The following is a 14,842-nucleotide window of genomic DNA, read 5'->3' as shown; positions in this document are numbered from 1 at the left end:
CCTTACCAGAATCCCACACGCCAATTTAGGTGCATTTCTCATCCTGTTATTTTTTCTCACTATTTTCCCCTTAGCTTCTTTTACCTTTCTGTTTTTCTTACGCGAGTGGTAGCACAAGCGTCAAGTATATAACAAATAATAACATTAAAAAAAACTCGTTAACAACCAGCCAATGAAAGGTGGTATAGTATAATGGCCAGTACAACACGTTGTGGATATGTCTCTACAAGTGTTCCGTGTAGATCTGGGTTCGATTCCCAGTACCGCCACATTATTTTTGACTTTTTCTACCTTTACTGAGGGATTAAATATAATTTATTTTTACTTGTTCAAGTTTGCAGTTATTGACCGACATACAATACCTTCTAACCCAGATAGAGGTACTTACTGAACATCAACAACAGGGAGTCTTGTTGGTGTGTGTATACACGATATCAACTTCAATCTATGTAGCACAACTTTAGCACTCACTCTGAATCCTAAGTGTCAGTCTGCCTACAGTATTCTCCCATAAACCTGAAGGCTATCTATCCCCCCCACTGTTTCCGGCGGATACAGGAAGCATAGTCGAATGAAGATGGCGGATGACCCCTCTCCCGAGGCCTTGCTTGGCTGGTGTCATAGTGCTTGTCTTTTCCGCAATGAATTGCCTTTACTTGCACCTCGCGACATATTGAACGGATAATATGAAGCCACTTACGCAAGAGTACGGGAATGCATATCTACCTATCTATCTCTATGGGTAGCAAGCAATTGCGCTAATACCTAGAGGGTGGAGTTTAGAAAGGAGTAAATGCTCGCTTATATCATCTACCTTGCTTCATCTCTCCCTCAAGGACCAACTAAATCAATATGTTATGCCTTGTGAAATCTCCCCCGGTCTCTAGTCAGGATATGATATAAAGTCATAATCGTTAACTGCCTATTCTTAACATCGTCTATTGCATGTAAATGTCAGCCAATAAGACCACGAAACACTGCAGTTTTCAGCTTAATAGAAAGTTAGTTTTTGCCACAGAGCAGAAATCAAGAAGCTACACGATAATTTTTAATATAGACACGAATATGATATGGAAACATGATCATGGCTGGAAACATGGGGGTGGAGTAGAAACGTACCAGTTGGATAACCTCAAGAGGTATAAAATCGCGGCTTCATACACGGGTGAGACTCAATAAACCAAGAAACTAAACTCAAGACGAGCCCTCTACCTACTTGAATAGCTTTCAGCTTAGAGTGTCTTCTTCTATGTCCTTTTCTTCTAAGGTCACTCTGCCTTAGATTGATTACACAATAATCATGCATGTCTACGTTGGGAAGTTCGACTGGTACGAATACGCAAAAAATGAATGTATAACCCTCACTATGATGAACCCTCATGGTCAACAATCCCCAGCCAAGCTATCATTACAGTACAGTGATGCTACACGAATTCCATCTACATCAGTCTTCACTGGGAAACTTGATTGGTTTGAACACAGCCGGAATGAGATGGTAACACTCATAATCCCCGGCGATGTAGCTAACGGTAAGCCTGTGGTACTCAGCCGCCAATGGACCAGGACTAGCGCAGGCATCGACAAGGAGAATGCCATCGTTAATGGTACCATGGAGTCCATTAGAACCACTAGCGACGGTAATCTGACGGCAAAATTCGACACGGGTTTTTATAAGTATGACTTCACAATTCTCGGGTCTGGCGATAAGGTTGTTCTAGGAATGACTAGCCTATCGGTCTCTATCGACCCCAGAGCCCCATATCACTTAGATCAGACAGACTTCAGAGACCTCCATAAGAAAAAGGTAACTGATCTCAATCAAGAGTTCTTTGCGTTAGCTAACAGCCCCTATACCATAGGCGTTAATCGTGCGCTATGGAACAGGTACCGATAATGGTATCTTCAAGACGCGGGATATGCTTGTAAATCATCTCGGATTCTCTGGGCGCGATGTAGAGCTCTCATACTTTGACATCGATCCGACTGATGGGCCAAATGAGTGCACGCTTGGCCAAGATCCGCCGACTATAGCTAATTTCAAGTCTAAATTTACGTATCTATGCACCAGTGCTGTAGCCGGTGACGTGCGTTTCTTGTATGTCGACGCACATGGCATGACATATCCCGATGAAGATGGATCTGGTGAACAAGATGGTAATGATGAGGGGTGGATTCTAGCTGAAAATACCGACGGGACTTCCAAAGCGGTCTTGAAAGACGACTGGTTGGCTGATGCTATTAGGAAGGTGAGTTTTTTCCGAATCCAATTTTACGTATTCAATGGCTCAATATCCTGGATATCTAGAACCTTAAGAAAGGCGTCAACCTCACTATCGTAACCTCATCATGCATGGGTGGTGGGATGTTAGATACGCACAAGGCGACACCAGGGATTCTCCTTGCCGGCTGTCACGAAACTCAGTTCAACGTCAAGGCCCTCAAGGGCATGGATCCATGGATAGTCGCCATAACAACAGTTATCAAAAACAACTACAAGAAGATGCGGGGTGTACCAACGTACACGACGCTCTACAACGATGCCAAAAACTTTATCCGTGCTCAACTTGCTGCTGGTCAGCTTAACCCTAGATACCAAGGCCCAAGTCCTAAAGAATACAATCCACTTCCAAGACACCAGGAAGACAATACAAGCCACCAAGACCCGCAGTTGATATTCTATAAGGACTACTTCGACCCCGGCGAAGAAAGATTCCTAGTCCCCTTCCAAGCGCCAAGTGGTGGAGAGGCAGGTGGAAAAGTCACTAGGTATCCAGAGGACGAATATCCGCGGCACGATGAGCTATAAAATACTAAGAGATATGTGCTAATGCTCGAAGATTGAATCCATCATACACTCTCTTATATTCATGGCATGACTAATAGGACGAAGACTACATGGTAAATATGAGACTGTTACAATTTGATTAGCCGGGACCTAACCACTCTCAAGAGTCAAGACGCTCACTGCCAAGGACATAAAGTCTGTATGTTTAACTTTAGGTATAAAATTGAACTACCCTAGGTACTCAACATGTATACTCCATCTCCAATGAGCAACGGGATTTTTTTTGGAGAGAGACCTTAGCATAGCTAAAGATTATTAATAGTAGAAAATTAGCCCCTATTCCGGGCCCAGATGGACGGGATACTTCTAACTTCCTATTTTTAACAGGAAAGATAAGAATTGTTCCGAGCCATACCGCTATTGAAACATCTAGGTACGCCGAAGATCTTCCAACTCTGTTAGCAGTCTAATCTTGAGTAGGTAACCCATGCAGCAACGGAGGAATGTTATTGAATCTCGCCCGTCGCCTCTCAAGCCTCTCATATAGCTACCTTCATTCGGGAGCTCGTATCTTCTTCAACCTTCGAACGCCCTTCAAACCCCAAGGTTACGGCAAGTCACCAAGTACTACGAGAAATTTGACACGTCAGTTTACATGGTTGTTGAGTTGGTATCAACTATGATCCTTCAATCCTCTTCCCCGATACTACCTACTACATTCTATACGTGAAGATCTCGTCACCGACCTCTTTCTAATTCGTATAGATAAATTGTGGCATTTAGAGTTAGTCGACCGGGCGCTTTTACAATTCCGCGAAGCCATCCTTATTCGTAGATTTTAAACATTAAGATGCTTTCTATGATAGTAGCATTGGGAACCAGGTTTGCTTATGTACGGCTTATGATTGCATCAAGGCGTCAACAGAAACCCTTCCAATCATGGAATATCTTGTATTGGGAAACGTGTTATCAAATACTCTATACAATATTTGGTGTTCTCTAAAACTGCTCTGTTATCCTACTGCCCCGATCGCGATCCATGTCTTCTATTTCGCGTCTTCGACCAGAGCGCGGGTCTCGACCAGAACGGCAAGGCACGCGAAGCTAGCGTTGATTTACGAATCATCGGCGACTTGCTTGGTATTTAAAGTAACTCGAGTGAACAAGTAAGTTGGTAAGATGGCCATATAGCCGTATATATCCACGAGGGAACTACTGTATTCGCTTTCTTAATTGTAATAATTCTAAAGCAACGACATTCGTCTGAGTCATTATTGGTTAACGTTGAAGCGACTTCAATTTAGTTAATACCTGTTGAAGAGTATATCGCATTACGAGCCGACTATACTTTGGTCATAGAATTGGCATACACCACCTCATAATAAAACTCATAATGCTATAGATTTGCAACATAAGCGCCTATTATCGGGCTCCGGTATTTATCTGACACGCGTCAAGCACTTGCATGGAGGAGACGCTTTAGCCTCACCTTGAAAGACTATGAACGAAAATGGGAAAAGCTCTTTTGCTATACTAGTGTGATGGTATCCTACTATATATGTAGGTAGGTAGTCATATGTGTGACACGTAAAAGGGGACCATCTTCAACAAATCTGAATTACCACGATCCAGGCTCCAAGATCTAGACTTGGACGTAACTGTACGTCGAATCGCATGATTAACGTTCTATCCAACCGCTCTATATAGGGGAAATCTTAGAAGGGATTCAGTCCGAGTAAGCGGGTGTTGAGTTGCGACGGGGAACCACTCCGTTCCTACATGAAACTAAGTCCCATACGAAGAAATACTCCTGCGCTATTGGCTACATCTTGTCAGACCTGTTCTTCAAAGTAGTTCGTAGGATCTCACTGTTACAGCATCATGGATAATCCACTCATGATGAAGGCGCTCTGCGGCGGGATCCTGTTAACTCCGAGCATTGGTGCGTGGATCGGCTTGTAGATGTTGTATGGTGGCAGCAGAAAACCCTGCATATATAGATGTTGCGTTCGCACATTATTATGCGTGGACCTGCATCTTCGCATGTAACCCTTTTACCCCCCTAAAGATATCGCCATGTCTTCTATCGCGCAGTCCGCCATTGCCAAATTGAAGGAAGCCGGTCTGGGCGATGTCTTACACGTCCCTGGCGAGCAGGCCTACCAGGCAAAAGAGGGATCCTTGGCGCCGTTCTCGCAGCGATTAGGGCCCTGGGCTATCGTACAGCCCCGAAACACAGAAGAGGTCTCTAAGGCGTTGAAGGCTCTGGTTAGCACCGAGGGCCTTAAATTCGCTGTCCGAAGGTGAGTATCGAGTAAGCGACTATGAATATCATTGTCTTGCTACCCGTGTATCGTCGAAAGAAGACGCTAATAGAAGATCATCTGGACAGCGGAGGCCACATGTGGGTGGACAATAGTAACAACATCAAAGACGGCGTGACTATGGATCTCACTCTCCTGACGAAGCGAACTTACAACCCTGAAACAAAACTTGTGTCGCTTGAGCCTGGCAGTAGGTGGAAGGATGTCTACAGAGACTTAGTTTCGCGTAAGTGGTGCTCGGATAAACCCCGAGCGTATAAGCACCATCTGACGGTATAATAGAGGGACTGCTGGTTGTCGGAGGTCGCGAGGCCGAGGTAGGTGTTGGCGGATTTTTAATCGGTGGCGGTATATCGTTCTTCATCGCTAGCAAGGGATGGAGTTGTGGTAAGTGACCCCTCAATAATTAGCATCTGTGTGGAAGCCAGATAGAAGGGTTCGTATGAGAGCTGACGCGGGTCTCAATAACCAGACACAATCGTAAACTATGAGGTTGTCCTAGCCGACGGCAGCATAGTCCAGGCGAACAAAACAACGAACCCGGACCTATACCTCGCGCTGAAGGGCGGCTCCTTCAACTTCGGTATAGTGACACGATTCGACATGGAGTCTATGGAGGCAAAGAAGATATGGTGTGGCATGGCCGTATACCCCAAAACCGCCAGCGACCAAGTCGTCGACGCTTACGTCGACTTCGTAAACAACCTGGCTGCCAACCCGGATGACTACGCCTTCCTATATTCCTTCCACGCGCCCCTGGTGAAAGACTATACGATAAGCATAAACGTGTCCGACGTCAACGGTGTCGCGAACGCGAAGCCCCTCCAGAAGTTCCTAACTATCCCGAACCCTATCTCGAAACCCGAGAACTTCCAAGTCAAGACGCTGTATGAGAAGTTGGCGGACTACGTAGTCCCCTCGGCGAACTAGTAAGTCAAACATTCTTCAATTCCACCACTACTCATCCCTTGGCTAATCAGCATCTCCAGCACCAACTGGGAGGCCATCACCGTGCAAGTCGACGCCAGCACAATGCGCAAAGCAGCTACCGAATACGAAACTCTAATAGAGAAGCTGCGCAAGGCGATCCCCGACGACAACTTCAAAGCCCAAATGGTCACGCAGCCAATCCTCAAGTCGTGGGCCGATATTTCCGCCGCCAAAGGTGGAAACGTGCTTGGAATCGAGAATTTGCCAGGCAACTGCATCAACATCCTTATCGGAATAGAGGTCCAATCCCTCGAGCTGCGCGATCAGGTCGGCCGACCTGCAGTGAAAGCGCTACTTTCCGCTGTCAAGTCCTTCGCTAAGTCGATCAACAAGGATGCCGACTGGCTATACCTGAACTACTGCACGGACGACCAAGAACCCTTCGCAACGTACGGCGCGGAGAACGTCAAGATATTAAAGGCCGCGGCGGCAAAGTATGATCCCAACAGGGTTTTCCAAGAGCGGGTACCTGGTGGATTCAAGATCTCCAAGGCGTGATAGAATAAAACCGAGGTTCTCGCAATAAGAGACTTGAGTGAGTTTGTAAAGTCGAGTCTTGTAAACGCCTGATCGTTTTGTCCAGCCCTTTATGTATATTGAACTGGGTACTGACTATTATGTACAAGTGTAACAAGATGGGAGACAAGATCGCTAGGAAGTTAGAGTATTAAAGATAGAGGCATATACAATAAGACACTCAGCTAGCATAATACTATTAGACCGATGTTCATGATTTCTTTCAAAATGTCCAAGTTATGTCGTGAACTGGATATTAGGGCGAAGCAACTATAGTTCCATATGATCTCCCATGCCTTCTTCCCGAAGTTTTCGCCCAATTTCATCCTTCTCCTCAACTTCCTCCTTGATTCGCTGTTCTACCTCATCCCTGATTGGACTGAGATCGGGCGGAATGGTAGAAAACTGCACGCTGGGTGCGGTTTCGACGAACCGCAACTGTTCGGTGACGTGTTCTATGATATCGTCTAATTTCTTTTTGGGATTTTTATTCTGACGAGGCTCGCCTAATATCTGTTCTAGGGTGGGAAGGAGGGTATCGTGCCTAAAGCGCTCGCGCCAAGGAGTGTGAAGGGGCAATTCTGTCGGGATAGTCTTATTGTGACCGATGGCGACAGCCGTCTCATATGCCCAAGCACGAGCAACGTTTCGGGGTGTATAACCCCCTCCTCCGAACATAAGCAGAGGGATATTTAGACTTTTGCAGTACTCGACACATGAGGCATGACCCTGAACAAGCAGATTGAATTTACCTAATCTGTCTCCAGCTAGAGAGTCCGCGCCGCATTGTAGAGCAATTGCACCGGGCCTGAATTTTTCTATACATCTAGAAATGATGCTCTTGAAAAGCCACTCGTACTGCTCATCCGTAATACCGTCATTCAAGGGTACGTTAATAGCGTGGTGTGCCCCTGGGTTGTGCTCGCTCCTCGGCCCATTATCTTCTAAAGCGCCAGTGCCGGGAAAGAAAACTTGAGGGTCGTACTTGTGGAAAGAGACCGTCATGACGCGGTCTGTAGAGAAGAAGGCCTCTTCTACACCGTCACCATGATGAACATCGATATCGATATAGAGAACTCGGGGGTGGATGCGCAATAATTGCAGTATACCAAGGACAATATCGTTGATATAACAAAATCCTGACGCTTCTGATTTCTTGGCGTGGTGCAGGCCTCCTCCCCAGGAGATAGCAATGTCGGACTGACCCGTACACAGTTTTCTCGCGGCATCTAGGGAACCACCAGCAGACATGGAACAATAGTCGTATAATCCCTCGAAAAGTGGGCAATCACTACCTCCCAAATTAAACTTGAGATCAGGACTAGCATTGTCAACGTCTAATGGGAGCGGCTGGGGAGCAACTGAGGCAAGGAACTCGACGTAATCGTTTGTGTGGAATGCCGTAAGCTCCTCGTATGTGGCGGCGCGGGCGGTATAATTCTCCATGGCGAAATTCATACCATAGGATGAGACCAAGCTCTTGGTGAGAGTTAGTCGCCAAGGCTTCATTGGATGTGTTTGGCCGAAGTGATGCCTCTCCATTTCGGGGTTGTAATGGAAGGACACTGTGTAGCCTTTCGGCTTTGTGATGCCATATTCGTGAGCGAATCGTTTAATCTTGTTAAGATAAGCTGCATTTTCAAGGTCGCTTGGCCGATCTAAAGGTTTATTGAATTTCTTTACCACCGGCCCGTCCACATCGACTTTGTGAGGGAGGTAGTTGGGTTTCGGTAACCGTAACAAATAATGATTCGCCGGGTCAACCTCCATCTTTAAGGCTGACGGATGAGATGCAGCCGATGAACAAGAATATCTTATGTGAAGTAAAGGATAGAGATGATTGAGTTTTTTTGCTCCCTGTATTAGCGCTTGTAGGGCTTTTGGTATCACTGCGTCTGGAATTATGTGACGGTTGTCTGTTGCTTGACTCCGAGAATGAGACTCAAACTGGTAAGGCGAATCGGCTATTAAGATGAATTAGGATAGCACTAAAAGTTATCGGCGGCAAGCTTCATATAACGCCTTATAGAATGTTAATGAATCGCAGAAGGGTGGCAATGGGTTGGCTTAACCTATAATATAATACCTGAGTCTTGATGAGTTTGGGCTCGTTTTTTAATGAAGAAGTTATCTTCAATTGTCAAGATTGAAGATGGATGAAGGCAACTTCCATGACTGCCAACCAAGGATGCGGTAGTTGCCGATTTGCCCCCACTATAATGCACGAACCAACTACATGTAACATGCAAAATGAAGAACGCTAAGCTAAATCTGTAATAGATTGGATCGGTACCTGGATTGAAATGGCTTTCTTTAACGGTTCCCGATTTGTTTAGAGAACAAGGGATCACCTAACACAATAACCTTATCCTTCAAGGCTGGCCCTGATGTAAATCACACCGTTTCGCACCGTTATAACCTGCTAAATCCATGCATCCAATAATACATCAATAATACATCTTAGGTACATCAAATAGTTACCTTGTACATTTTAGTTATTACGTAATAGGATAAATTGGGTTAACATCTATTGTCTTTACTGTGTTTGTCAACTTTTACTTTTCAGACTTGAATTTTATCGATTGTACAATACCAACTTACTCCCCACTTTGGGATTTAGGGACCGTCTCTCAGGTTTGCGCTGCCGCTGCCACTGCCACTGCCGGTGCCGGTGTACCGATGCAAGCAATTCTTGTATCCAACTAATGAAGCAATCGAATAATTCCTTCCCATTTTATTTTACCTGAGGTATTCCTACCTTCCTACCCAGCGACTTCCTAGCGACTTCCCAAATATTGCACCACTCCCGCTGTTAGAAGGACCTTTTATATGAGAATTCTCGGGACTGGTCAGGAAGGTGAGCCAGAGCTCAAGATTCACACAAATATCACAATTATGTGCATGTGATCCCAACTTGCCTCAACTATTCATATCTCACTGCATTACGTTGCACTATCTTCCCCGGGACGCCGCCGCAACAAAAAAAACATAAACAGGGAGCAAGAAAGAAGCTCAGATATTCGAGTACAAGAAGAAGACAAGAACGAAGAAAAAAAAGAATAACAAACAAACAATAGGCGACGTCGCAATCATTCTCGGAATAAATAAACCTTACCACTCCCCTCTACCAGTTTCCAGTTTCCAATTTCCAGTTTCCTTTACACTCGCGCGTATTGCTTGCTCTCTGAACACTCTCTCACAATCACCTACCCAAAGAGCGTGTCCCCGCTTAGAGGGCCAGGTTAACAACGATGCCTAGAGACGATCTCTCCATAGACTTCGTAAAGAAGATGGCGCCCTCGACCGAGGCGCAAGACCCTGCCGCCATCCTCGAAGACTTCATCCACCGAACCGCTAATCTGCCCGAAGAGATTCGCTTCATCCAGGACGAAATCGCCGACAAAGACCGCACATATCAAGAGTGTCTTAAGAACATCGAAGAGAGCGACGCTAAGATCCAGCGCTGGATTCGTATGAACGGTAGCCACACGCCTTTCCCCCGCGAGCAGATGTTGCGCGAGACCATCCGCGAGAACTACACCCGAGCCGATAAACTTGCTGAAGAGAAGATTCACCTGGCTCAAAAAGCACAGACGCTCTTTGACAAACATATTCGTCATCTCGACCTACAGATCAAACAGCTCAGCGACCGAAACGAACCTGGTTTTACCGACCCTGATGAGATACCCTCCGTTGTACGACCGAGCGCTGCCAACAATAGTAATACTAGCCTTCGGGTGCTGGCCGTCTCAACAGCTAGCAACACGCCTCTTAACCCTATCACCAACAATGCAACCCCGAGCGGATCCAGAGCTGCCAACCCCCAGATCCGGACCACCCAGTCGCAAGCCCACATCTCCAGCTCGGCGCCCACTTCTCCCGCCGCGAGCATAATCATGAACAGCCGCAACCAGCGCGAGTCCTCTGCCGGACCGTGAGTAACCATTCAGAGTTCTTTGCTCCCTTTACAACATATTTATTACCAGGACTCCTTTCCTCTCCAATTACAGCTCTTCTTCCTCTTTAGAATATGGCACCTAAAACTCCTAATCAACTACCGTATTACATATAAACAAGAAACAGTCAATACTAACTAGACACAGTGGAGGCGGTGCTCCTAAGAGAGGCCCACGAATAAGTTCCGGTCTAGGTAGCTTACCAACAGCATCGAGTGGATTAGCTCGTCATTCTTCTCTCGGACCAGGGACGCCCAAGGCAGGGACACCCGGGGCATCGAGAGCAGGTAGTGCTGGTCCTCGAGCCAGTTCAAAGGCCGGAAGCGTAGGTATTGGACGGAAAGGCACACCATCTGCGGGAGTTAGTCGAAAGAAACCTCCGAATTCGAAGTCGACGTTGTCGCGTGTTAAACGAGCGGGTATGTCCAAGGGGTCACCAGTATCAGCAGACAGCGAGTTATCGGACGCAGAGTCGGTGCGGTCATCGCGTGCTGGGTCCCGAGCTGGCAGCGGTACGCCGGTGCCTCGGCCGCACCACCATCATCACCGTAAACACTCACACCTCGATAGAGACGAGGATATGCCAGATAGAGGATCGGTATCGGCAGGGTCGGGAGGATCAGATGACGAAGAGGACGAGGAGGGGAAGAAGTACTGCTTGTGCCAGCATGTATCGTACGGCGATATGGTTGCTTGTGACAATCCGGCATGTCCCTACGAGTGGTTCCACTGGACCTGCGTCGGCCTCAAGTCCGAACCCGAAGGCCGCTGGTACTGTCCGTCGTGCACCGAGAACATGAAAAAGAAGGGGAAATAGAATATGATCCAAGTCTATGCGCTTGGACTATGTAGGTATATACTACTCCCAATGTATATACATACCCAAGGTACCATTAAGCCCAACGCAACGCAAATCGAACCTAGCAAGGATTGGATGGAATATGACAGGTTTTGTCTAACGCAAAAGACCGTTTACGTCCCTCGCCCTGCTAAATAACCAAATTTGGCGCATCCCTCGGTCCAAAAGCACGGATAGCTTCTACAACTATTAAATCTAAAACATCTTTGTCTATAAGCTAGGTAGGTAGGTACCTGTTAAGCTAACCTCGTCAAGTACCGTCTAGAATGTTTCGCCGTAAACAATTACCAGTTTGGAGAGGATGGAAGCTGGTCAATTTTGGGACGAACTACCTAACATTCGGATGACTTAGGTAGTATGATCATGGCGGCTATGTAGTACCATTCCGCCAGAACAGGAGGAATATGAATAACTGAGCATTGATGCCAAGCCAAATACCATACCCTTCAGTTAAATACGCATAGTCTTCGGAATAGTCACGTCTCAAAAATTCAAGTCGTTATGAAAGCCATAGCTCAACCCTAGTAATTATCTCGTCTACTTGAATATTACGAAAGCATACAATAGTTACGGCGTACCACCAAACATCAAATACACAACGGCACGATGGCCTGCAAATATTAGGCACTGTACTGCATGTGTGCATATCCTTTATTTCATTATGTTCCCGGCGTCTACATAACACGCCCATGAGTCCAACCATGAATCATTCATTTTCCATGTCCCTGCTGCCATACTGCCGTTGCAACACTGTCATCTCTATATGTCATACGACTTCCTATAATTCCCGACACGACCGGTAAGCGGGAACTAAATTACCACAACCGCATCTCTAGGCGAAACGCGCGCATAATACGTAGAAACGTACGTACAGAAGGGTGACGAAACGCTTATCAACACAGAAAGCAGAAGAGTTCCCAGAGTACGTGAATAAAAGGGACCCTTCCGCAGATTAGTGCTCCAATAGACGCAAGCTACCCTCGACGACAACGTTCTCCAAGATCGATCCCGGAGGGATGTCGATCGTAGAGCCTTCCGTTGCGACGATGATAACGGTTCCCTTCAGTTCCACGCCACGGTGTAAGTTGACGTTACCAGTAATTGTAAGATGGTCGAGTTCGATGATCTTGGGAATTGACGGGATGCGCTTCTGGAAGTCTGAGACCTTCTTGAAGTCGCTACCAAGCTTGATGAGCGGCGCGCCACCGAAGCGGCTGGGGCTCATTTGCAGTTGGCCGTGCTTGACAGTGTACAGATCTGACTTGACGAGCATAAGATCTGAGCAGGTCTTGACAGGCAAGAATCGGCGACGGGGTACGTTGACACCGTGGGCATTGTTGAAATGGCGGATGGCAGCTCCAACAGCGGTCTCCAGCTGAAGGATGGAGATGTCAGATTCGCCCTTCTTATCACCAGGGATAGTCTTGCCGTTGGGAATGATCTCCATCTCGAGCTCGTTATTCTCTACAACGCGCTTGATGGCCTTGGTGTTCATCCAGATGTTGTTGGTGTTGAAGTACTTGAACTTCTTAATCGACTTGAATTCGTTGGTGTGCTCCTTCGGGACCTGGGCAATTTCTAGTAGGCGCACAGATCCGTCGTAGTCGATGATAGTACCGCCCTTGACATCGGCTTTGGTCTTGTTGGTCAACTCCATAATGTATTCGGCGTCCGTCTCGACCATGTGCTGTAGGATACGTAGATCCACGACAGCACCTAGGTTGTCGACGTTTGATAGGAAGATAATCTCGATACCGCGCTCGATGAGCTTATCAAGGAGGCCGGAGTTGTAGAGAGACTCGAATACGTCACCGTGTCCGGGAGGGTACCACTCGTTGATGGACGAGTCGAAGTTCTTGGGAACAGGTAGGAGCGAGTCCTTGTAGATTCTTGGGTATCGCGACTGGTTGAAGGTAAGGATGTCGACATTGTGACCTTCGTACTTCTTGATGATGGCAGCGGTATCGTCGTGGGTGTTGAACGAGTTCATCAGGATGAAGGGGACGTTAGTGCTGTACGTTCGGTTCAAGAACTCGACTTGTCGTACGGACATGTCGAGGAAAGACATGCCGTCGCGGACTTCGATGACTGATTTGGGGCCAACACAACCCATAGAGGTACCCAAGCCACCATTCAGCTTCAGAACAGCGAGCTTGTTGAGGAATTTGACCGACTCCGAGTTGGATAGGTCTTCATAGTCAACAACCTGTCCCTGCGCAGGGGGCTTAATGCGATCCCAGTCACTAACCGGTCTGTTGTTAGCTTCTTTCTCCTTAATTGAGGAACCAGGACGGAACTTATACATACACAGAGTTACCCTTGGCCTTGTCGTTTAGGTATCGACGGAAGAGAGCGAAGAAGTTGTCCATTTCAGTCTCGAACAGCTAATCCGATAGGTTAGTTCAATATGTCTTAAGATGTGACATTGTAGATGCCTACCTTCTTCTGCTCCGGGTCATTGACGGTCTCGGCAAGCTCAGTTAGAGAATTGCGCATTTGCGCAGCGGCAACGTTGGTCGAGGCATTCTCGAAGGCCTTATCAGTTGTTAGTAAGGTAGACATGGTTGAGATGATGGTTAAAAAGAATTCCAATATAAATTAAGTAGCAAGGGATGGAGGAAGGAAAACACAATAAACGCTCAAGTGTTTAAATAAGATCCCCAAATTCAGCGAAAACAATGTAAAGACGATGTAGTGACTGGAAATGAGGATGGCTGTGACTTGGGGTCTGGTGTTGAAGGCACCGAACTTTCCAAGTTGCCAATGTAGAAAAAACTTTATCTTGCCATGCTATCTGAAGTCCTGATGCATACACGCGTGGATTCCTCGAGCTTCTTGGGCTCCTCGTCATGGTGAATAGGAAACAATGGGAGCGGTGCAGGTTCAGGTTTGGATTCAGGTTTGGATTCAGGTTCAGGGGGCAACTCCCGTCTTCTCATAGATTTAAGGATCCGCGAACCCAGGGTGCTATGTATTAATGCCAAAACAGATGAAGTTGCACTCACCATGTGCGAGTGAGTCTTTCCATGGTGTCGACCAGTGAACTCGCTGTCCGCCTCGTTCCCGCCGGGCTTCAGATGGGAAGGCAGCGCACTCTTAATTGCCTGAGCCATTGTGAATGTGTAAATTAAAGCAACGTTATGCTTGGGTATCTTTCTCGACGAATATGTTCTGAATCAATAGTGAATAAGCTCCTAGTCCGCTATGGGCGTGTATATGAGGAGGACGATTTTAAGGAGGAAAAGGAGGTCAAGATTTATTTTAGTGACGGTTTGGGATTTTGGGATGACGAACGATTGTCTAGACTTTTGGGGGGGCAATGGCGGGGTAAATTTTGGTTGGCCGCGGAGCTTCGATAGCTACGGTAATTTTTGATACCTAAAAAAAGGGGGGGTTAGCTCACTTCTGCAGT

The 14,842-nt window shown here is 46.8% G+C and overlaps 5 protein-coding genes and 1 non-coding gene across 6 annotated transcripts; 4 read left to right on the top strand and 2 right to left on the bottom strand.

Moving 5' to 3' along the window:
* The first annotated feature begins 178 nt into the window (after positions 1 to 178).
* F4813DRAFT_t46 lies at positions 179 to 269 on the top strand. Its single transcript has one exon. It is a non-coding gene; the product is annotated as a tRNA-His (tRNA).
* A 1,031-nt stretch (positions 270 to 1,300) lies between these two features.
* On the top strand, positions 1,301 to 3,018 carry F4813DRAFT_401180 (uncharacterized protein; the record flags this gene model as incomplete). Its single annotated transcript, XM_049248367.1, has 3 exons — positions 1,301 to 1,804; positions 1,860 to 2,246; positions 2,306 to 3,018. The coding sequence occupies 3 exons, from the start codon at positions 1,301 to 1,303 to the stop codon at positions 2,804 to 2,806; spliced, it is 1,392 nt and encodes a 463-aa protein (XP_049102180.1). The 3' UTR covers positions 2,807 to 3,018.
* Positions 3,019 to 4,861: 1,843 nt separating this feature from the next.
* F4813DRAFT_387080 (FAD-binding domain-containing protein) lies at positions 4,862 to 6,597 on the top strand (the record flags this gene model as incomplete). Its single annotated transcript, XM_049246511.1, has 5 exons — positions 4,862 to 5,088; positions 5,178 to 5,335; positions 5,392 to 5,496; positions 5,582 to 6,038; positions 6,099 to 6,597. 5 exons carry the CDS (start codon positions 4,862 to 4,864, stop codon positions 6,595 to 6,597), a joined length of 1,446 nt encoding a protein of 481 aa, XP_049102179.1.
* A 144-nt stretch (positions 6,598 to 6,741) lies between these two features.
* F4813DRAFT_316644 (histone deacetylase phd1) lies at positions 6,742 to 8,760 on the bottom strand. The gene has a single exon (XM_049240946.1). The coding sequence runs from the start codon at positions 8,383 to 8,385 to the stop codon at positions 6,886 to 6,888; it is 1,500 nt and encodes a 499-aa protein (XP_049102178.1). The 5' UTR covers positions 8,386 to 8,760; the 3' UTR covers positions 6,742 to 6,885.
* A 409-nt stretch (positions 8,761 to 9,169) lies between these two features.
* Positions 9,170 to 12,006, top strand: F4813DRAFT_351320 (inhibitor of growth proteins N-terminal histone-binding-domain-containing protein). The gene is made up of 3 exons (XM_049242401.1): positions 9,170 to 9,472; positions 9,832 to 10,549; positions 10,719 to 12,006. Exons 2-3 carry the CDS (start codon positions 9,867 to 9,869, stop codon positions 11,386 to 11,388), a joined length of 1,353 nt encoding a protein of 450 aa, XP_049102177.1. The 5' UTR covers positions 9,170 to 9,472; positions 9,832 to 9,866; the 3' UTR covers positions 11,389 to 12,006.
* Positions 11,930 to 14,233, bottom strand: F4813DRAFT_351314 (UTP-glucose-1-phosphate uridylyltransferase). The gene is made up of 3 exons (XM_049242400.1): positions 13,870 to 14,233; positions 13,738 to 13,814; positions 11,930 to 13,673 (listed from the first exon to the last, which is right to left on the bottom strand). The coding sequence occupies exons 1-3, from the start codon at positions 13,990 to 13,992 to the stop codon at positions 12,383 to 12,385; spliced, it is 1,491 nt and encodes a 496-aa protein (XP_049102176.1). The 5' UTR covers positions 13,993 to 14,233; the 3' UTR covers positions 11,930 to 12,382.
* Between the last annotated feature and the right edge of the window lie 609 nt (positions 14,234 to 14,842).

This window comes from Daldinia decipiens (genome assembly GCF_022478715.1).
Source record: "Daldinia decipiens strain CBS 113046 unplaced genomic scaffold F4813scaffold_7, whole genome shotgun sequence".
In the NCBI taxonomy this organism is placed as follows: Eukaryota; Fungi; Ascomycota; class Sordariomycetes; order Xylariales; family Hypoxylaceae; genus Daldinia; species Daldinia decipiens.
This window is presented reverse-complemented; position numbering and strand designations above follow the sequence as displayed.